The sequence below is a fragment of the Oncorhynchus masou genome, chromosome 29 (assembly GCF_036934945.1).
Source record: "Oncorhynchus masou masou isolate Uvic2021 chromosome 29, UVic_Omas_1.1, whole genome shotgun sequence".
NCBI lineage: Eukaryota > Metazoa > Chordata > Actinopteri > Salmoniformes > Salmonidae > Oncorhynchus > Oncorhynchus masou.
This window is the reverse complement of record NC_088240.1, coordinates 62,352,914-62,377,022: the sequence shown is the minus strand read 5'-3', so window position 1 is coordinate 62,377,022 and position 24,109 is coordinate 62,352,914. Positions and strand designations below refer to the sequence as shown.

General features: G+C 41.8%; 1 protein-coding gene across 4 annotated transcripts in view; it reads right to left on the bottom strand.

The window, feature by feature from the left end:
• Nucleotides 1-24,109, bottom strand: part of LOC135520209 (raftlin-like) — a 67,335-nt gene that overhangs the window by 31,765 nt on the left and 11,461 nt on the right. For all 4 annotated transcript variants that reach the window (XM_064945597.1, XM_064945600.1, XM_064945598.1 and 1 more), the window contains exons 2-3: nt 23,729-23,895; nt 2,726-2,903 (exon numbers count right to left, since the gene is read on the bottom strand). In XM_064945597.1, the coding sequence (XP_064801669.1) occupies nt 2,726-2,903; nt 23,729-23,873 (323 nt within the window). In that variant the 5' untranslated portion in view covers nt 23,874-23,895. The remainder of the gene's footprint in view (nt 1-2,725; nt 2,904-23,728; nt 23,896-24,109) is intronic.

Genomic DNA, 24,109 nt, shown 5'->3' with positions numbered 1-24,109 from the left:
CTGGAATTTGGAATCTGGGGATGGTTATTTTAATTCTTGATATGGTGGGGCGTGTTGGAAGTTTGTTGAATCCCAGAATGTAGCTTTAAACCCAGAAGCCCCCACATTGGGCGCCAAAATTGCAATTCAAAAACCACAATCTCCATGACAACGGCTCGGTTAGGATCCACCATCGAACCTGTGATTAGCAATCTTTCATCCCTGGCCTTTAATAATAGAGCACATCTTTTCTAATGTCAGCTTTCACAGAGTCATGAATAATTTCATTGGACGAATGCCCTCTAATGGTTTCTGGTCCGTACAGCTCTCTCCCCGTGCGCATGTGAATTCTACAATTATCCAATAGATGATGAATATATCCCATCAGACACTGCCTGCTGAACTGTAACCCGGCTACGCTGCAACCAAATTGAACATTGGGAAATTTGACAGTTGACATTTGAAAATTAAAATGGTCCTATCCATTCTCTCTGTTCCGTAAGATTTGAGCAGGTTACCACGGTCACCGGCGACAAATCACAGTCAGAGAAAACAGGCTTTTAAAGTTATGGCCTACTTAAAGATGCACTCCAGGATCTTAAGCACAACAAATTCGGAACGTATGGTACAAATTGGATTGAAAACATAGCATTGCAAAAAAAAAAACAGGAAATAAAATAGCATACAAAATGAATTACGTACTGTAGTACACAATTTGATGACATAGTACACAAATAAAGGGGACCACTTTTGGCTCATGAGCGCCACTTTCAAAACTACCGGCTGAAATTATACAAAAGTTTGAGAGTGTATTTTGAACTGAATAGTCGTTCCAGGTGAGTGTTTAACATGAACAATACTGGCTCCCAGCTCTATATATGCTACCTACTCCTGTGTAATTCCTGGCTCTAGAAGCTTCTGCAATGTCACACTACTGTGCAGCTATATCCTTGTTCACTGATGCTTCACAATTGAGGCTAATACTGTAGAAAATGGGCTGGGATTGTATCCAAAGAGACATGGTGTGCATACTAAACACAGCACATCCAGCTGCTGCTAAGCATAGCCTAGCTGCTGTTCTTGTTCTGGTCCCTGTTCCATCTCTCTCTCTCACACACACACTATCTCTCCCCCTCTGTCTGTCTCTCCTTCTGTCTGTCTCAAGCTGACGCATAGCGCACTGCAGAGCGAAGAAGACACTTTTGGGTCTGTTTGCTTTGGGAGAGTGATGAATGGTTGCGCTGTCATCTGCAGTTTTCGCTCCCTGATTCAAAAGACTGACAAGGGAATAGGAAAAGAAGATGCTACCTGGTTGATAAAAAAAATATATTGTACCCCCTCCCCCTCCCACGGGCTGGTGCTGATGCGAGCAGCCGTCTCCACGGTGACAGACGCTGTGATAAAGCAGGACGGTTTGGCCGGAGCCATCAAAGGATGGCAGCCCTTTCCTCTTTCTAACTCCTGCTCTTTCACACTCCAGCTGTGATCTTGTTCTCTCTCTCTATGGTTTCTATTCTTCTCCTCATATTCTATTTTTTTCCTCCAGAGGAAGGCAACCATGTCGGTGTGTAAAAACCCCATGCTGCTGCCCATTCATCCATCCCTTTTCATACAGAATCAATATTTATGTGCTACCAGCATAGGATTAGGGTCTAGAACTTGTTTGTGAGTGGTTTTTGTGTAGAGACAGTGGGAGAGAGGTGTGATGTATTTCCCTAGACTCTAGGAGCTCATTAATGGGCACAGGCTGTCTTTAGAAAGAAGGCAAGAGATACCTGAGTGGATGGATTGTTGTGCTTTACAACTAACTAAACCCTCCACCTGTACCAGCCAAATGGTTTGATCCTTTCAAGACAACACTAGGCAACCAGGAAGCGCAAAACAAGAACAACAGGGCAAGGAGCCTAAACCCCAATATACTGAGGAATGTGCAGGAATTATTTGTCCATGTTTGGAATTACTTATTTAGGAATCTCGAGGTGAATTCCTGGATCATAATTCAACGAGGAGAGAGTCCGGGGATTTATGGAGTCTGGCGTCACTGTCCGACCCCAGGGCTCTGGATCCACAAGAGAGAACAGACCAGGCCATAAAACACTGTTAAGAGGGGAGGGTGAGAGGTTTAACTGCTGCCCCTCTAACCTCTCTGTGGGGAAAGTGACTAGTGAGTGTCTGGTTCTACTTCACACAGGCAGTCATTCCCAGAGACAGAACTGTATGTGGCCTAACACACTTGGTAAACACGCATGAAACCGCTGTTCTTCATAGCAGCCAGCTGGTAGAGCACGGGCCACGCGAGGCACGCCAGCCAGGGCTTCAGCCGGAAACCACCACCACCAGCCTCACCCCGCCATGCCCTTCACATAAAACCATACCCTGATCCAACCTAACTCTCACCCAGGGTTTGCAACACTGACAGAGGCCAGGGTGGAGGGCAGATGTGGGGTGCAGCTGTGACTTTGGCCCATTCCACATGTTGGCCCGGAGCATCAAAAGCTTGGAAAGAGATTATTTGGTTCCTAATGTCCAAAAAAACAGCCCCGTGACAGCTAGCCCAAAACAACAGCCCTGTGACATCTATCCCAAAACAACCTCTGTAATACCCATGTCTACATCCATGTGGTAATATACATATTACGTAATGTCAAAGATGACGTAAACACAAGTGAATTGACCCTGGATAAGGCTTATGCTAATTATGTCAATGTAGGTGTTCTGAATAAGTGCAATGTGTATATACCCGTACCCATCATCGAGTCGGATCAGCACGGCCCTGTAGAGCTGGTGCTGGGGCCTGACTGCGTCGGAACCACAGGGATGAATGAAGGGGTGAACGGCAACCAGGGAGAAGCCCTGCTGGTACAGGTCCTGGAGCTGGGCTGGGAGCTCCCGCACAGACGAAAGACACAGTGTAGATGAGCCATCTGAAAGACAGGGAACGAGACAAGGTACAGTTTCTGAAGAACATGTGTGTGATTGGTTCAGGTGTTTTGTCATGGTAGTGATAGTAATGACTGCGATAGTAGTATTAGTAGTAGTCCAGTCCAGTCCAGTGAATGATACTCAAATTCAGCTAAACGTGATAAACAGAGAGGAGATTCAGCAACTTTTGGAGGACAATGGAATTCAATAAATAAAAGCTTCTTTATTGTTAAAAGTAGAACCAAAGCGTTTCGGCTTTTGGATTTCTATAGGACTTTAAAACACACACAGGGAATTATCATGTACAACCAAGAAAAGTCTTACAAAAAGGTTACATTCAAATGGAATCTAGTTGAACTCATCCATGGCCAGGTCAAATAGAGAAACAGAGAGAGGTCAACCCTATTGCCAAACAGAAAACATCCCTATCAAATGTCATAATACTTTACTGCAGTACAACAACCCAAACGTAAGCAGGACCGGATGTCAGTGTTGATCCACGGGAGCATTTTCAGTTTTTTTGGCAATTAGCATCATGCCTTTGGCTTTGGCTCCCTGGTCTGAGAGTTAATAAGACAGGATAGAAATCCAATCAAAGCTGATTGTTTAGCTCTATGATACGAGCCGCTTTCTGAGGAGAGCTTTGATGCCTTCTCGACAGGGCTTAACCTCCCAATAGGAGTGGTGAAGACAGACGCTTGGAATTAACAAGATAGTAGACTCGCTGAGTGACCAGATATTTTGACGTGGGGGGATAAGGAAGGGGGGGGTGTTTTCTCTTCTTTTTTCCTTAAGCCTAGTCGTATCAGCACAATCCAAGCAGCTCAGCCAAGCCATCCACGGCTCCCAGAATGCACTGTGAGGCGACATTTAAAGCGGTCCAAACAGCTGGCCCGCGTGGGAAACAGTCAAGACAAAGAGCAGGATGGAGGGAAGGAGGAGGAGAGGAGGGGTGCAGAGTCTGGTTGTCTGTCTGTTTGATCTGTCACATGTGAAACAAGTTGTGGGAATGCCACTGCTGGTAATTGGAATCAGTGCGGCATAAAGTGGGAAGAAAAAGTCAAAGTCCATGGGAACGTTGGGAACAGAAAGTATATGAGAGGTCACGGTCAGGGCAGGGAAGGATCATTTGGTCATAGAGAAATATTCACAGCTTCATATCGCTGTATAATACATCAACAAAGAAATGCTAAGGACAATATTAGCGTAACTCTCACTGTAGCATTTGTGGTTGAATCGATGGTGGTATATACACAGGTTCACTCAAATGAAATGATGAAGTTACGGTGCTTTCCCAGGCAAACTACAAATCAAAAAGACTTACTGTGCCTGTTTCTATTTGCCAATTCCTTTGGTTGATAGATTTCACTTTTAACTGTGCATGTCTGTGAATTAATATAATAACTCAATTGTTCTACCAGTCTATAGTACACCACTGTAACACAATAGTATGTCTTACAATACATCAGGGCTTCCCCAAACTCGCTCTTGAATAACCAAGTCCTCATCGAGCTTTGATTATTTGAATCTGCTCTGTAGTGCGAGGGCAAAAAACTAAACGTGCACCCGGGGGCCCCGGGCCCGAGTTTGGGAAACCCTGCAGTAAATCACCAGTACAACAATAGAGGAAAGGGGAGTAATGGAGCAAGCCTTGTATTGCCAACCAGGAAACAGCAGCATTGTGGAGGAGATGAAAGCTGATTCAGTGAGGATCTGAAGTCTCTACTGGGCATGGAACCAGAGGTCCATTGTGAAACAGCTCCAAAACAAGCCTCTGTCCCCTCAGGCCAGTGACTGGTTGGCTAAAAATATCCACACATTTTCTCAATCACACTCTGTCCTACGCCAAAATACAGGAGCTCCCAGAGTTAAAAGGCATGACAGAGAAAAGAAATAGGCCACCCTCTCAAAATCTGCCCTACTGCCGTTGGAAATGTAATTAATCCTTCTGTGATTTTATTTTTCTGTTTTGGTGATTCAAACTCTTTGCCTTTTCCCTTGAGGCTTGGTTCTGTGCTGTGCATGTATGCCGGGTCTGTGAGATGTAATAACGTGACTAGAGTTCTCTCCGCTTTCTTTCTGAACACTCCATTGAGATGAGTAAATATAGAATATGGTTTTCATTAAGAGCCAATGGAAACACACCCATAGGGGTCTTCTTAAGTTGCCACTAATCGCTATAAGAGCTGCTCCTGAAATCTAATCCAAAAGCCTTTATACGGTGACCAACCGATATGTATATTTATCATTCAAACATCTCTTTGAAGCCTAATGCAGGGTAATGCAAGGTCTCACAAAAATGTGTGATGAGGTGAGAACGTTTATTTGGCGATAAGATCCTGTTATCCATATTTTTAAAATCGTTTCTTTAGGTAGAGAAATTCAGATTTGATTCTGTGCAGTATATGTATGTATGTATGTATGTATGTATGTATGTATGTATGTATGTATGTATGTATGTATGTATGTATGTATGTATGTATGTATGTATGTATGTATGTATGTATGCATGTATGTATGTATGTATGTATGTATGTACAGTTGAAGTCGGAGGTTTACATACACTTAGGTTGGAGTCATTAAAACTCATTTTTCAACCACTCCACAAATTTCTTGTTAAACAAACTATAGTTTTGGCAAGTTGGTTAGGACATCTACTTTGTGCATGACAAGTAATTTTTCCAACAATTGTTAACAGACAGATTATTTCACTTATAATTCACTGTATCACAATTCCAGTGGGTCAGAAGTTTACATACACTAAGTTGACTGTGCCTTTAAAAAGCTTGGAAAATTCCAGAAAATTATGTCATGCCTTCTGATAGGCTAATTGACATAATTTGAATCAATTGGAGGTGTACCTGTGGATGTATTTCAAGGCCTACCTTCAAACTCAGTGCCTCTTTGCTTGACATCATGGGAAAATCAAAAGAAATCAGCCAAGACCTCAGAAAAAAACATTGTAGACCTCCACAAGTCTGGTTCATCCTTGGGAACAATTTTCAAACACCTGAAGGTACCACGTTCATCTGTACAAACAATAGTACGCAAGTATAAACACCATGGGACCACACAGCCATCATACAGCTCAGGAAGGAGACGCCTTCTGTCTTCTAGAGATGAACTTACTTTGGTGCAAAAAGTGCAAATCAATCCCAGAACAACAGCAAATGACCTTGTGAAGATACTGGAGGAAACGGGTACAAAAGTATATATATCCACAGTAAAACGAGTCGTACATTGACATAACTTGAAAGGCCGCTCAGCAAGGAAGAAGCCACTGCTCCAAATCCACCATGAAAAAGCCAGACTACAGTTTGTAACTGCACATGGGGACAAAGATCGTACTTTTTGGACAAATGTCCTCTTGTCTGATGAAACAAAAATAGAACTGGTTGGCCATAATGACCATTGTATGTTTGGAGGAAAAAGCGGGATGCTTGCAAGCCAAAGAACACCATCCCAACCGTGAAGCATGGGGGTGGCACCATCATGTTGTGGGGGTGCTTTGCTGCTGGAGGGACTGGTGCACTTCACAAAATAGATGGAATCATGAGGGAGGGAAATTATGTGGATATATTGAAGCAACATCTCAAGACATCAGTCAGGAAGTTAAAGCTTGGTCGCAAATGGGTCTTCCAAATGGACAATGACCCCAAGCATACTTCCAAAGTTGTGGCAAAATGGCTTGAGGACAACAAAGTCAAGGTATTGGAGTGGTCATCCCAAAGCCCTGACCTCAATTCACTAGATAATTTGTGGGTAGAACTGAAAAAGCGTGTGCGAGCAATAAGGCCTACAAACCTGACTTAGTTACACCAGCTCTGTCAGGAGGAATGGGCCAAAATTCACCCAACTTATTGTGGGAAGCTTGTGGAAGGCTACCCGAAACGTTTGATCCAAGTTAAACCATTTAAACCATGCTACCAAATACTGGTTGAGTGTATGTAAACTTCTGACCCACTGGGAATGTGATGAAAGAAATAAAGTTGAAATAAATCATTCTCTCTACTATTATTCTGACATTTAACATTCTTAAAATAAAGTGGTGATCCTAACTGACCTAAGACAGGGACTTTTTACTAGGATTAAATGTCAGGAATTGTGAAAAACTGAGTTTTTAAATGTATTTGTCCAAGGTGCATGTAAACTTCTGACTTCAACTGCATATGTGTGTGTGTGTGTGTGTGTGTGTATATATATACACACACACACACACACACACACACACACACACACACACACACACACACACACACACACACACACACACACATACATACATACATACATACATACATACATACATACATACATACATACATACATAAAGCAACAAAATCCCCAAGAATCACTGTGAAAGAATTGCAGGCCTTGGTGTCGTCTTGGGGTCACCAGGTTTCAAAAAGCACCATCAGATGCCATCTCCACATCCACAGGCTCTTTGGAAGGGTTGCCAGAAGAAAGCCCTTTCTGACCACAAGACACAAACGCAAGGGCTTGGAGTTTGCCAAACGTCATTTCAATTATGACTGGAAGAAGGTGCTCTGGTCAGATGAGGCCAAAATTGAATGTTTTGGTCAGATACAGCATCACCATGTTTGGCGTCAAAACAGAGATGCATACAAGGAGAGGCACTTCATACCCACGATGAAAGATGGTGGAGGGTCAGTGATGTTTTGGGGCGGTTTTAATTCCAGATGTCCAGGGGCACTGGTTAAGATTGTTGGCATAATGAATTCCACCAAGTATCAGGTCATTTTGGCTGACAATCTGGTTGCCTCTGCCAGAGGGCTGGGACTTGGCCGCAGGTGGACTTTCCAACAAGACAATGACCCAAAACATACCTCAAAATCCACACAGAAATGGTTCTGTGGCAACAAAATCAATATTCTGCCATGGCCATCTCAGTCGCCGGACCTCAATCCAATCGAAAACCTGTGGGCTGAGTGGAAGAGGGCAGTTGATAAGTGCAAACCCAAGAATGTGAAGAATCTGCATAGAGGAATGGTCCAAAATCCCTCCAAATGTGTTCCTTGACCTTGTCAAACATTACAGGAAAAGACTCCATGCTGTTATTCTTGCCAGAGGTGGTTGTACTAAATGAGGAGTGCCAATAATTATGAAACCTTGATTTTGGTGTAATGCATTTTGAATTAAATAATTGTATTATTTTGGTTGGTTCCATTGAAACATGAATAAAGTACAGTATTTCTCACATGTTGGTATTTTGAGTTTATCTCTATAATTATATTGTTTATATTTTTTAAGTATGTGCATTGCCAGTCAGGGGTGCCAGTAATTTTGGAGCACACTGTATATATCTCAAGTCAATGTTTGCGTTTAATATCGTAAATGTGAGGTCCCTTGTTTGAAAAGCCCATAGGCAGACTGAGGCAGTCTGGTTAACGTTATCAACAAATAGGAAACCAATTACTTTTCCCTTTTTTGTTTACCCAGAATTTATTTTAACTTACAATAACAGAAAGAAAAAAATAATCGTACCTTGACAAATAATGAAAGAAAAGGCTCCTGGCTGACAGCCAATAAATTGGTTTTCTGGAAAATTCTGTTAGCACAGAGCCAAACCAAAAAAATACTCCCATTTAATAATGAGGAGAAAACATAACGTTGGAATTTAAAAAAAATGATCTGCTTCTCCAGGTTATGTTCACACACAGGCCATATTAGGTGAAAATAAGTTTAACTTTTGGATACTATTTGGAAAAAGTAATTTGTTTAGTTGACCTTCTTTACATGGCAACTGCCTGACATTGACCACATGAATGCATTTTCTTGCGTGTGAGAGTCATCCTCAAGAACATGATGATCCAAACAAGTTTCAAATACTTTTCAATCATCTTGGTCTTACTACACAGCACATTATAGTGATATACAGTGCTTTCGGAAAGTATTCAGACCCCTTGACTTATTCTAAAATGTATTAAATAATATAAAAATCCTCATCAATCTACACAAAAATACCCCACAATGACCAAGCGAAAAACATTTTTTATAAATCTTTGCAAATTTATAATAAAAATGAATAAAAAAACATTTTTACATAAGTATTCAGACCCTTTGTTATGAAGCTTGAAATTGAGCTCAGGTGCATCCTGTTTCCATTGATCATCCTTGAAATGTTTCTACAACTTGACTCGAGTCCACCTGTGATAAATTCAATTGATTGGACATGATTTGGAAAGGCACACACCTGTCCATATAAGGTCCCAGAGTTGACAGTGAATGTCAGAGCAAAAACCAAGCCATGAGGTCGAAGGAATTGTCCGTAGAGCTCAGAGACAGGATTGTGTCGAGGCACAGATCTGGGGAAGGTTAGCAAAACATTTCTGCAGCATTGATGGTCCCCAAGTGGCATCCATCATTCTTAAATTGAAGAAGTTTGGAACAACCAAGACTCCTCCTAGAGCTGGCTGCCTGGCCAAAATGAGCAATCGGGGGAGAAGGGCCTAGGTCAGGGAGGTGACCAAGAACCCATTGGCCACTATGACAGAGCTCCAGAGTTCCTCTGTGGAGATGGTTGTCCTTCTGGAAGGTTCTCCCATCTCTGCGGCACTCCACCAATCAGGCCTTTATGGTAGAGTGGCCAGATGGAAGCCACTCCTCAGTAAACGGGACATGATAGCCCGCATGGAGTTTGCCAAAAGGCACCTAAAGGACTCTCAGACCATGAGAAACAAGATTCTCTGGTCTGATGAAACCAAGATTGAACTCTATGGCCTGAATGCCAAGCGTCACGTCTGGAGGAACGTGGCACCATTCCTACGGTGAAGCATGGGGGTGGCAGCATAATGCTGTGGGGATGTTTTTCAGCGGAAGAGACTGAGAGACTATCATGATCGAGGGAAAGATGAACAGCGCAATGTACAGATAGATCCTTGATGAAAACCTGCTCCAGAGCACTCTGGACCTCAGACTGGGGCAAGGATTCACCTTCCAACAGGACGACAACCCTCAGCACACAGCCAAGATAACGTAGGAGTGGCTTAGGGACAAGTCTCTGAATGCCCTTGAGAGGCCTAGCCAGAGCTCTACGAACAATTCCTTCGACCTCATGGTTTGGTAAGCATTTCACGGTTAAGGTCTGTACCAGTTGTATTCGGCGCGTGTGAAAAAAACAATTTTATTTTACTTGAACCCGATCGAACATCTCTGGGGAGACCTGAAAATAGCTGTGCAGCGACACTCGCCATCCAACCTGACAGAGCTTGAGAGGATCTGCAGAGAAGAATGGGAAAAACTCACCAAATACAGGTGTGCCAAACTTATTTCATCATACCCAAGAAGACTCGAGTCTGTAATCACTGACAAAGGTGTTTCAACAAAGTACTGAGTAAAGGGTCTGAGTATTGTGTAAATGATATATTTCAGTGTTTTCTATTTATGAATTTGCAAAAATTTCTAAAAACCTGTTTTTGCTTTGTCATTATGGTATATTATGTGTAGATTGATGAGGAAAAAATGAATTAATCAATTTTAGAACAAGGCTGTAACAAAATGTGGAATAGGGGTCAGAATACTTTCCGAATGCGCTGTATGTTTCACCTGGGCTGTATGTTTCACCTGGGCATCCACACCCCTAGACTTTTTCACATTTTGTTGTCTTACAGCCTGAATGTTAAATTACTTAAATTTAGATTTTGTGTCACTGGCCCACACACAAAACCCCATAATGTCAAAGTGGAATTGCCTGCAAGGTCCCTCAGTCGAGCAGTGAATTTCAAACACAGATTCAACCACAAAGACCAGGGAGGTTTTCCAATGCTTGGCAAACAAGGGCGTATAGTGGTAGATGGGTAAAAAAAAAAGAAGGAAGCAGACATTGAATATCCCTTTGAGCATAGTGAAGTTATTAATTACACTTCGGATGGTGTATCAATACGCCCAATCACTACAAAGATACAGGCGTCCTTCCTAACTCGGTTGCCGGAGAGGAAGGAAACAGCTCAAGGATTTCACAATGAAGCCAATGGTGACTAAAACAGTTACAGAGTTTAATGGGGCGGCAGGGTAGCCTAGTGGTTAGAGTGTTGAACTAGCAACAAGAAGGGAGCAAGTTCAAACCCCCGAGCTGACAAGGTACAAATCTGTCGTTCTGCCCCTGAACAGGCAGTTAACCCACTGTTCCTAGGCCGTCATTGAAAATAAGAATTTGTTCTTAACTGACTTGCCTAGTTAAATAAAGGTATATAAAAAACATGGCTGTGATAGAAAATTGAGGATGGATCAACAACATTGTAGTAACACTGTCATGACCCATATATTTACACCTGGTGTGACATACAGTATATTGCGTTATTTTATGGCTGGTTATGACACCTACAAGAGTTTCAAAACCCACATACATTCAAATGTATTTTTTCCCTGCCAAGACGTTTCCTTTTGTTTGAAAGTTTGTTTCTTACATCCTTTGTTGTTGTAATGAATATTTTAAATGTTTTTACACTTTATTTCACTATCAAGAAGTAGTATGACCATCCTGTATCACTTTAGTTGGACTAAGAAAATACACTTTATGAAACTGTCATCATAATCGTCAGTCATCAGTCAAAAAGAGGGTGTCTTGGTCCTGCTCCTGAAATCTGCCCCTGCATTCATCCCAGTTATCAGCAACATACCAATGGCGGTAGGTGCATATCTGACATCAATATGTGTGCAATTACAATGATAATTCAATATGGTCAATTTCAGAAAATATTATATAAAAATACTGTTGACATGTAGGCAATGGTGTAATGGAATATTTTGCCTTGTGTGGTAGGTTTTGTGTGTTTTGACACTTATGTAGGGGTCATGACCAGCCATAAAATAACGCAATATGTCACAACAGGTCTTAATATATCATGACAGTGTTATGACTATATTGTGTGAGGTTATGACAAGTTGTCAGCTGTCATGACTGTGTCATAATGTGTTATGACGCTAGGTGTCAAGTAAAAGTGATACCAAAATAGCTGTCTAGAATTTCTTATTTTATTATGTGCAAATATTCTACAATCCAGGTGTGCAAAGCTCTTAGAGACCTACCCAGAAAGACTCACAGCTGTAATCACTGCCAAAAGTGATTCTAACATATATGGACTCCGGGGTGTGAATACTTATGTAAATGAAATATTCCTGAATTTCATCATTAATACATTTGCAAACATTTCTAAAAACATGTTTTTACTTTGTCATTATGGGGTATTGTGTGTAGATAAATATTTAATCCATTTTGAATTCAGGATGTAACGCAACAAAATGTGGAATAAGTCAAGGGGTATGAATAACTTTGATGGCACTGTAAATGTAACATATTATACAACGGTGGGTCTAATCCTGAATGCTGATGGGATAAAACCGCATTCCAGCCGATGTCTATCCACAAGTTACCACAGACTAAATCTATGATGTTAAAATGCCCATTTACTCTGTTCCATCTGATTGCGCAATCTGCTGTCTCATCAACCCAGCCAGGCAATTTATAAACATGATCTCCACTATAAAAAAACATCATCTCACGTTTCTTTTAGACTAACATTTAGATTTCAACAGTGGAGATTTGTATAAACCTTGCTGTCTGTCTCTCCAGCATTTGCAACATTGTTTCAATATTCAAATTGGATCTCCAGCTGTCCCATAGTAAAGAAGTGTCAGGAGTCAGGATGAGACGGACAGGAAGGCAGCTTTTCTCAGCCAGTCAAAATCATGAATCAGCATCATTTGTATGGATATATACAAAGAACTATCAATAGAAAACAGGTCAAATGAAACGAAGTGCAGCTAGTTTGAAGTCTTTCCAGCTCCAGTTTGAATTGATTGTGTTAGATGTGTCATTCGCCCTCTACCATCAGTTCCATGTAAGCACCGTTGAGCTCGGCTATTGCACTTCCATCAGTCAATGTGTAAAAAAATAAATGAGTAAATAAGAAATGAATAAGCTGAGAGATTTGAGCGTGTGGGCTCCACCGACACTCGGTACTCTGCCGCTGGGGGACATAGTTCAATACGATTTGTATGAACCTTGAGTGGGGAAGAAAATAGACCCAGAATAAATGAGCTATTAGGACTCAGGGAAAAGTGAAACATGCTATCTGCTGCTCAGCATCATTTTCCCTCATCACAATTAAAGCGCTGTTTATTTTCCTACCACACTAAGAACTCATTTTGCTTCTGGACTATATCATTTTCAAACAACTTGAAGATTATAATGTCATTCAACTGAAAAAGTTAGCTGCTTTGAGTTCAGGGTATGGAAGTGGTGTTTGACAAAACAAGAAGCATACTGTAGAGTATAATATCCTGAAACCATACAGGAAGGGACCTCCATCTTGTAATTTGATTAGGATACTACAATATGTCATCCAAATGACAATGACTAATGGTAGCACTGTGCTCAAAATGACAATAGCCACCACCCCTTCACTATTTCTCTACTTCTATGGGGTCTACGGCAGTTCATAAAGCCTACATAATTACTACATAATATAAGGTCCTTACAAATTACCACAGAAGACCATTTAAAGTCTGTGTTAACCCACCCTTGCAGAATACTGTAAGTATCCAAAGTACTTATACCCTCATCTGTGTCCAATTAAAATACTGTCTCCCTAAACCCTTCTTTCCACTGAGCACAACCTCTGGACCCGTCTCCCCTCTCCAGGCCCTGCCCTGTGCCATTAGCTTTCATAGACGCATAATGAAAATGCCGACAGGTCCCATGTCCGCACCGCTCCCCATCCCCCACCCTCCTTTGTTGAGAGCAGGACCTATGGACCATACGTTCCCTCCATCTCTGTCTTCTCTGGGACTAGCAGTATAATTAGTAGTCCTAGCTCATAGTGCTCCACTGTGGAGCCCCCGGGGCACAGCCTTGTGCCTTAATTACCTAACTAATGAGTCATTGTGAGAGGCCTGCTGGTGCCGTGCATTGGCCCACCACTCGCTCAGAGGTAAGCAAAATTGCACACTCTCTAAGACTTAGGCACACCAACCAAGGTAAGCACGCAATCTCTCAAACACACACAAAGAGACAGACACGCACACACGTACGCTCGCTCGCTCGCACACACACACACACACACACACACACACACACACACACCTTGTGCTCCGGCGAAGTGGGAGATAACCTGGAGACAAGCTGCTCCTGTTCCCTTCTCAGATACAGATGACAACATTCTAATCATTTAAAACGGAACTACTGGCAGGGGTCATGTTCCATAGGGAGGAAGAGTCACTGCTAGCCTGCTAGGTGTTGTTACAGGTTATGCAAGTCTTATGACAGCTTACACGGGGGCAGAGTAACAGACTGCATCATGAGAAGAGTAGGCGGTCATCAAGACTGGACCCGTCCGAAGCAAACATAATCGATGAGGAGCTTAGGTTTAGTGTGTCGTTTGACTAGGCAGTGAGTCTCCAGGGACTGCTAACATGCTCATTTAATTGTACTTTTAAGTCTAGACAGTGCATTTGAGCGTCCATCTGTAGATCACCATGTACCTATGCATCCCCTGCTACTTTCAATCTTAGCACAACCACACATAAGCCTGTAAAATAGTGGAAAAGCACAGAGTTAATCAAAAGCTCCCTCTTTAAAATGTCTAAACACTGTACGTTACGACGGCTAAATGAAAAGGCGCTCGGGGAATTGATGGAGGGAAAACGACCTGTAATTTGTGCAGCTAGTAAAAAGGTTTATAAATAGGAAAAAAAGGTCTCTCTGGAATTAAGTCTCTCCCTCCATCAGATTTGCTTGACAGGAAGTCTCCGAAGCGAGATTTCTGAGAAAGTAGATCCGTTGACAGCCCTGTTGCTCGGAGACGGGCAGCTCTTGAGAGACAAGCAGTGTTAAATGAGCAGGCGTTCATCAATGCCCATATGAATCCATTGACGACATTCAGTTGTGCACCACAGCAGACCTGGGTTCAAATAGCATTCTGAATCTTTCAAATACTTTAGTTGTGTTTGACATAGGTTGCCTGGTGCAAAATTGAACAAATCGAAAAAAAATCCCAAAAGTGAAAAACCTGCCCACCTGGCACTCTGGGCAGGATCAAGTAAACACTCAAGATCTCAAATACTATTTGAACCCACGTCTGGCACCACAACAGTACATGAGTTTCTCCTTCCTCCCTTTAGGAGTCCATTTCCATAACATTTTCTGACATCAGGGTTCCATTGAAAGAAGCCACACTTGAATAAGAGAAGTGTTCGATGCAAATTGATTGTAAGATACAAAATTATAATGTAAAATATGGAGATTAGAATTTGTAGTAGCTTGTGGTTAACATAAGGATTAGACCCCTTCAACAAGGCTAGATTTCCATTCCTTATTTACAGGTTCCTGGCATCAAATGCATTTCTGTTTACTCTCAAGTCCATAATCTTCTTTACTTCTGTTCTTGGTTTATATAATGTATGAGAATGTTTTGGGGAGGGATACCAACGACCACAGCTCCAGCTGTGAGATTATTACTTCTTAGGAAAACATTGGGAATCTGTCTTAGAGAGGGTTCATCTATAATGCCTACCGTCTGGGTTTGTACTGTATGTATAAATCACCACCACTATGACTATGGGGATCACATCTTTCCACGTCATGAAAGATTGCACTGTTTGAGAGAGATACTGTAAACTCTGTATGGTAGGTCTGTCTGGGTATCTGTTGGTGGTGGAGGTTGTGTGTGTGTCTGTGTTTCTGCACTGGGTGGAAGGGGGTACCCACATTGATAATGACATGCAAACAGCCCTAGGTCCCCGGCATTCCTCTGGGATCACCAGTTTCAACATCTCACATAGTGCCCTTTTGCCTCCATAATTATTAAGGAAGAGTACACAGGGTACGGAGAACCACCACCACAACTCAATACCTCAATATGCCTAGTTAAATAAAAGGTCCAAAATGTTTGAAATAATAACCCAATGGAGTAGAACACCTCAGTACAGTAGTATTGAATCTACTGGTATACCTCAGGGCTCAGTACAAGCCCCATCTCAAAGGCTGTGAACTTGAATATGTTCGATGATAAAATGTGGCAGCCAAAAACTATCAATGAGGTGTTACATGTTTTTCAGCTAAGCACAGGCCTCTTGAGAGACCACATACAGTGCCTTCAGAAAGTATTCATGCCTCTTGAATTATTCCACATTTTGTTGTGTTACAGCCTGAATTCCAAATGGATAACATGTATTTTTTCTTCCCCACCTACATAAACAACATAATGACAAAGTAAAACATGTTTTTACAAATGCTTGCAAATGTACAGAAAATTAAATACAGAAATCTAATTTACATAAGTATACACCCCTGAGTCAATACATGTTAGAATCACCTTTGGCAGCAATTGCAGCTATGAGTCTCTCTGGGTAATTCTAAAGATTTGTAAAGAATAATGTGAAAATATTGAACAATGTCTTCAAGCTCTGACAAGTGGTTGAATGATCATTAATAGACATACATTTAAGTCTTGCCATATACTTACAGGCTTGAAACTTGGTAAGCTAGACCAGTGTATATTTGGCTTATGTTTAAGGTTATTGACCTGCTGAAAGGTGAATTTGTCTCCCAGTGTCTGTTGAAAAGCAGACTAAACCAGGTTTTTCTACAGTTTCTTTTTATCCTAAAAAAACTCCCTAGTCATTGCCGATGACAAGCATACCCATAACATGAACAGTGGTACTCGATTATGTGTTTTGTTGGATTTGCCCCAAACATAACGATTTGTATTCAGAAATGGCCACATTTTTTTCAGTTTTACTTTAGTGTCTTATTCCAAACAGGATGAATATTTTGGAATATTCTGTACAGGCTTCCTTCTTTACACTCTGTAATTTAGGTTAGTATTGTGGAGTAAATACAATGTCTATCCATCCTCAGTTTTCTCCTACCACAGCCATTAATTAAAACTAACTGTTTTAAAGTTACCATTGGCCTCATGGTGAAATCCCTGAGCGGATTCCTTCCTCTCCAGCAACTGAGTTAAATGAGCAGGCTGGGTGTATTTGATACACTATTCAATGTCTGCTTTTTTTGTGTACCCATCTACTAATAGGTGCCTGTCTTTGAGAGGCATTGGAAAACCTACTGGTCTTTGTGGTTGAATCTGTGGTTGAATCTGTTTTTGAAATTCACTGCTCAAACTGAGGGACCTTACAGATAATTGAATGTGTGGGGTACAGAAATTATTCAGGCATTCAAAAAGCATGCACAAAGAGTGGAGTCCATGCAAGTTATCATGTGACTTGTTAAGCTAATTTTACTCCTGAACTTATTTAGGCTTGCCATAACAAAGGGGTTGAATACTAATTGACTCAAGACATTTCAGCTTTACATTTTTAAATAATTTGTGAAAATGTCTAAAAACACAATTCCACTATGAAATGATGGGGTGTTGTGTGTAAGCCAATGACACACAATCTCAATGGAGTTCATTTTACATTCCGGCTATAACACAACACAGTGAAAAAAGTCAAGGGGTGTGAATACTTTTAGAAGGCACTAAGTGTTTTCACATCTGTAATAGAGTGGATGATCCACTTCTATGTGCAGCCGGCACTGTAAAACACGTCTGCACCTGCACACACGGTGTGAATCATCTCATTCTCTTACACAGCAGTAATAAATCACTCTACTCCTCTATATATTTTCCATAGAGATGCATTATCCGTAACATGAGTTAGGGAGGCATATTTTTATTTAACCTTTATTTAAGTAGACAAGTCAGTTCAGAACAAATTCTGATTTTCAATGATGGCCTAGGAACAGTAGGTTAACTGCCTTGTTCAGGGGCAGAACGACAAGATTTTTACCTTGTCAGTTCGGGGATTCAATCTTGCAACGTTTCGGTCACTCCAACGCTCTAACCTCTAGGTTACCTGCCGCCCCAGACTGAGTCTGAAGGCGCCAGTACGATACATCAAGAGATGCGATCCTAAATGAATAAACAGATACTGTATCGTCCACACACTCTTCAGTAGTCATTAACTCCCATTGCAGAAAGCCTTTGACTCACACCTCAGTCTCCCAGCAGATGGGAGCTCCACCAGACAACAGGTGGTAGATCGTCATGGAAACCACACCCGGCACTATAATGATTGAACCCATGGAAACAATGCCTGGGACCTCGCTACCAACTCAGATGTAAGAGTGGAATATGAGACAGATCTGCAATAATTACGGAATGTGTCTATGATCTTTATTATAATTAACTGCCTACAGTGCCTGCAGAACACCCCCATCTTTTGTTTGTAAATTACCAGAATAGATTGCTATAGACATATAGGATTATTATATATAATTGACGCTGTGATACCTACATACTTCACAAGCAATGTACTGAATTCTTGAAGGACAAGACCCATGTTCCCATGAGTTATGAAATAAGTAAAATGCAGGAGAATGACTGAAAAACATTTTAATATATTATTAAAGATAACAGATACGACTGGTGCTCCGTACGATTGACAGTTTACACAGGATGAGAGACAGACTCTCGGAGAAAGCACACACAACCAGTGTGTGGTGGTGACGTGGGCTCAAACCTTGACATGACTATTTAGAGAAGACATTTTGTCAATACGATACTTCTCTCCTGTGTGGTTTTCAGAGAACTCAGATAGCCCAACGGACTCGAATGAACCCCGTTTAGCAAACATTTTCCCAAGTATGTCGATCACCGAGGATAAGTCATTCGTGGGTAGGCTACACTATTCCGTTATTGATGGGGAGTCCTTCAGGTTTATTTGAGGGTTGATATATCCTCAGTGGAGGAGTCTTGTGTTGGTTCTCACAGCAGAAATCTGAAGAGAACCCCCCCCCCCCCCATATCTATATCGATCTCATGAGAACTTCAAATATGCTTTTGAAATGTTAGACTATTCATAACACGCCAGCTCAGATGAGTTCAAACAGCTCCAGAATGTCTGAAGCTCTACATTGGTGGTTAATGGGAGAGAATGGCTGTAGGATAAGCAGTAAGTAGCATGGCAGACTCAAGCTGTGAATGTCAATTATTAAGCAACATTTTCTGAACGACAACTGGAATCCCACTAACTGAATGAGAATGAAGATGAATGAAAAACAACTGTGTTCAGCTCTGTCATTTAAGTGTGCACATGCATACACTCTCAGTACATTCTGTATCTTGTCATTCCAATTGAAAGCTTTCACAGAAAACCAATGTCTCATGAACCTTGTGATGGACCTTCAACCAAGACGTTCTTTGAAAACAGAAATGTTCAAACCTAGCTTTCAGGAAGTGAGGTCAAGATTCTCCAGAATGAAGACACTTCCTGTGAACGGTGAGCAACAACCCAATGCCCTCTTTATAAAGTCCTAGAATGGCCATGAGAGGAAACAATTTATCCTCTTTTTACAGCAGACAAATATCTTTGTTCCTCATTTGGGATGTGTGAACGCTGGGGCAGAGGTGTTTGGTTAAATGTAGCTTGTTTACTCCTCTGCTAGCTATGCCTAGATTGCATTTCAACACAATCAATACTGTCATATTGGATCAGAGGAACGGGGCAATAACACCCAATAAAGCTGTGAGGGGGCATATAGGAGGTATTGTGTATCTCAGTAGCGGGAAGAGGATGGACGCTAGAAAATGGGGTTGGTAAAAACAGGCACTCAAACACACACACACACACTCTGACAGTATATATATATACACACAAACATATAATGCACACAAATCCCCACACACCTCTAGAGAGAGAAAGAGAACTCCCCTGAAAGCTGGATAAGACAGGTTAATATTTGGGCTGCCAGTAAAACCAAATCATAAACAGATTATTTGCCTCCAGGAAGGAGAAGGAACATAATTGTATGTACACATTTCATATAGCAGATGAGGATCCGTTCACCACAGAAGACAGACCCTTAGACACAGGAAACAGTATTTGCAGAATAAGTAGTATTTGCAGAATCTCAAACATATTGCCTCAGACATAGGCTCAGATATAGGACGTAGAGAGAGAGAGTGCGAGTGAAAGGGGGAGAGGAAGGAAATGTACAGAAATCTGCGTTTCCTGTTGATGAAAACGTTGTCAGCAGTTGCTCTTGTTTGAAGCCTAATGATTAGGAACCTGCTGAGTTTTACAATGTCAGACTTTTTAATGCTGCTCGAACACATTTTATTTGAAAAACAATAGGCTGGTATTCGACTGCTTGAGTGGTCCAAAGCAATAGTAAGGAACATTCAGCACTACATCTGTTGCTGTATGAACACCTGTACCGAGAAACCTCAAAAGGTATTTACATGTGAAGTATTTACAGAATAGTTAAACTTACAGTGAATGACATTCACTGAGTGTACAAAACATTATGAACACCTGCCCTTTCCATGACAGACTGACCAGGTGAATACTATGATCCCTTGGAATTTGTAATTTGTTAAATCCACATCAATCAGAGTAGATTAAGGGGAGTTGACAGGTTAAATAGGGATTGTAAAGCCTTGAGACAACTGAGACAAGGATTGTGTATGTGTGCCATTCAGAGATTGAATGGGCAAGACAAAATATTTAAGTGCCTACGAACGGGCTATGGTAGTAGGTGGCAGGAGCACCGGATTGCGTCAAGAACTGCAACGCTGCTGAGTTTTTCATGCTCAACAGTTTCCTGTGTGTATCAAGAATGATCCACCACCCAAAGGACACCCAGACAACTTGACACAACTGTGGGAAGCATATGAATCAACATGGGCCAGCATCCCTGTGGAAAACTTTTGACACCTTGTAGAGTCCATGCCCCAATTCTGAGGACACAAGCGGGCTGCAACTTAATATTAGGAAGGTGTTCTTCATGTTTCGTACACTCAGTGTATTTGGTTACCGAGATTGAACTTAGTAGGAGCTGTCTGCTACACAAAGCCATCCGGGGTTCATTGATTGAGTATGCTAATTCCGACCATCGCTATCATCTACATTCACTCTTTAAGGCAGATGTGCATTCTACATGTGCATGTCTTTGAATAGAAATGACCCATAATCATTAGACCTACAGGCTCATTCATTTGTCATACCTCTAATGTTATGGTTAGGGGGTATAAAGTCATGGGATCCTAGATCTGTGGATGGAGTCAACTTCTACCCTAAGCATGTCTTTTCTGTTTCTACATTATAAACAATATGTTGAATGGAATCGAGCCATGCAAACACCTCACCCATGCAGTGGGAATATAATGGAAATCTAATGTAAAACCTGATGACTGTGAATTCACTGCAATGTCGTTCCCCGAGAACCAACCGCGGTTCAATTCTCCCTCTCAGAGTGGTGAACTGGGATAAATTCTGTCTCCCCGCATTCAGGGGTTAATCTCCACTCAGAACACACTACGGTGCTCAGAAATTCCACTGACCTCTCATTTCCGTGCTCCATATTCCTGCTTCCGATCAGAGCACAGGCCGCTGCTTCTACACGTCAGTCACGCGGAGCGGTGAGGAAAGCTTATATTAACAAGAGGACTTCAGGCTCTGGGGGTTTTGCATATAAATAATGTGAGCCAAGATGAAATCAAATGGTGTGTGCATGCGTGCGTGCGTGCGTGCGTGCGTGTCTGTCAGCTGGATTTGATTTCAAGGACAAAATCTCTGTAGCTATATGTTGTCTACTGGAGACTAACATAAGTGTGTTTTCAATTTTTCATCCTCTTGACATTTTAAATATTTGAAATCATAGTTTTGGAAATAAAATACGTGCCAAGCACTCCAAGAGCATTTCTCTGTGTGTAGGGTGAGCTGGCTTCTTTCCACACCGGTTAGCACAGCACTTACTTTATCCTATCCCTATCGGGTCATGGTGTTAATATCAAATCATTCTTGCCTCTGTTTCAAAGCCATTTTCTGAGGTAAATGAAAGGTAGCAGCACGGCCATGTTCGTGAATGTGTGCAATAAACTGACATAAAACCTGGGGTTATAGCTTGCTAGCTAAGGCTGCCTGGCATTTACAGTGGCAGTTCATTAAAAGCTCATGACACATTGCTCTTCATATCTTGGTCTGGTCTTAATGTGGTTCAACATGGCCCCCTATCATTTGGTCATTTATCTAAGGGGCGCTTTCACATATCCCCTTATTACCCTGATCCACGCTATAAAGCATGTGTGAAACCCAAAAGATCCTGGACCTGTGTGAGTAGCGGGAACCAAGACCCAGAACCAGAGTACTAGATATTGTGACACGGCAGCGTGAGTTGTGTGGAACTTTTTTGCCCGTTGTAAACAAGCTAGCTCGCTAAAGTCATGTAAAATGCTAATCGCACCTTGAAACTGTTATTTTCAGGTCTTGTGAAAGCAAAACGTATTCTGTAGAATTCTCACAAAATGCTCCAGGACACCAAACCAGGGTACCAAATTTCAGATGTGAAAACCCCCTAAAAGTGACTAGCAGTGCTATATGGTGCCTGTTTTAGAGATACATTCAGCTATGGACATGATTGGAAACAAATAAACACGAACATTTGTCATCTTCCTAATGTCCTAATTTTGTCCTCAATTCTCATAGTTATCTGAACAATTTGATTAGTTGAAAGTGTTTTGTTACAGCCTGTCGCCAAAACCAAAACACTTTTTAGAACAAGAAAGTATGACCCCGGATACAAAGAGGCCACATTTACATTACAAATTGGAATAAACAGGCTAGTTAGTATATCCAGCCATGAGTATTTATAGTGCACTTCTGTGGTCATATTAAATGTTGTGTATTTTCTAGGAAACAGCACTAACAGTGGCAGGAACCGTGGAACTACCTGTAGCCTAGTCAAATGCCTGGTACAATAGAATTACATACAGTAAGTTATCCGCCAACAGTTACCCTGGAAAACTGTTTCGATAATGTAAAGATTTTCAGACGGTCCCAAACACTACACAGACTCAATATAGTCCTAGGGGACATAAACAGGCACAGCTTTTTTTTTTAAAGAGCGAGGCAGAGAACTGAGAAAGAGCGAGCGAGACAGACAGACAACAGTGGGAGAGAGCGAGAGCGCGGGAGAGACAGAAAGCGAGAGAGACGCACACATACAGCCCCAGACACTCAGATGGTGTATCGTAGTACCCATTCTCTCCCCGTCAAAGTGACTCGCTAATGGAGTCTAATAAACTGTCACAGCCGACGCACAGCACACAACATCTCCCAGCTTCTCCCGGCTCCAGAGGACTGCATCTCCCACCAACCCACCACCACTCACACTGTTTGAATTGTAACTTCTCTTGACGGGAAATAAAGTGATGGCCCCTGAGCCAATGAGCAGAGCAGGTCTCAGGAAGCAACACCCACCTTGCATCTCATAAACACCTCAAATTGCAACAAGAAAGGCCTCTGTGGGCTGCGGGTGTGTGAGGAGGTGGGAGAGGGAGATGGAGTCTATTATGGTGGAGGAATGTATTTCCATCTAACGATGTGAGAGGTGGAGAACGTGTTCTGTGGTTGGAGAACCTGTTGTGTTTGTCAGTTTTATGTCTGGTACTGAACTTGAACAATATATATTTTTTATTTAAGTAGGCAAGTCAGTTAAGAACAAATTATTATTTATAATGACAGCCTAGGAATAGTGGGTTAACTGCCTTGTTCAGGGGCAACAGATTTTTACCTTGTCAACTCGGGGATTCGATCTAGCAACCTTTCAGTTACTGGCCCAATGCTCCCACCACTAGGTTACCTGCCACCCCTAATAATATGATAGTTAAGGATATCTTCGGTGTGTAAAAAGAGAGTTGGAGAACATTATAATTTAGTATTCTTACTGTAACAGCGACTAATACATTTTTCAAACGGCTTAGAAATAACCACTGAACTCTCTCTGAAACGTTGCATGTCTTACCGTATTTCCCTACGAGGAAGTCGACATATTGGTATGTGTAGGCCACGCCCACCTTGGTCTCCACCTGTGGTCTCTTCAGGGTGGAGTAGATCTTCCCTGGACTGCTCTCCTCAGATGGCTTCAGCTTCCTCAGTCCACAGCCCATCTCCCCAGAGTGTGTGTGGACCCTACATAGGGAATAGATGGGGCCGAATGAGGTTCTGTAAGAATGTGTGTGTGTGTGTGTGTATAATAATAACAATAATAATAATAATAATAATAATAATGAGGGTTCTTAAATTTGTCCTATTTCACACATGTACAAGTGTTAATTAATACACGTGTGAATTGGAAATGTGTTTTTTTGCATATCCTAATTCCCCCTGAGACACCCTTGAAGAG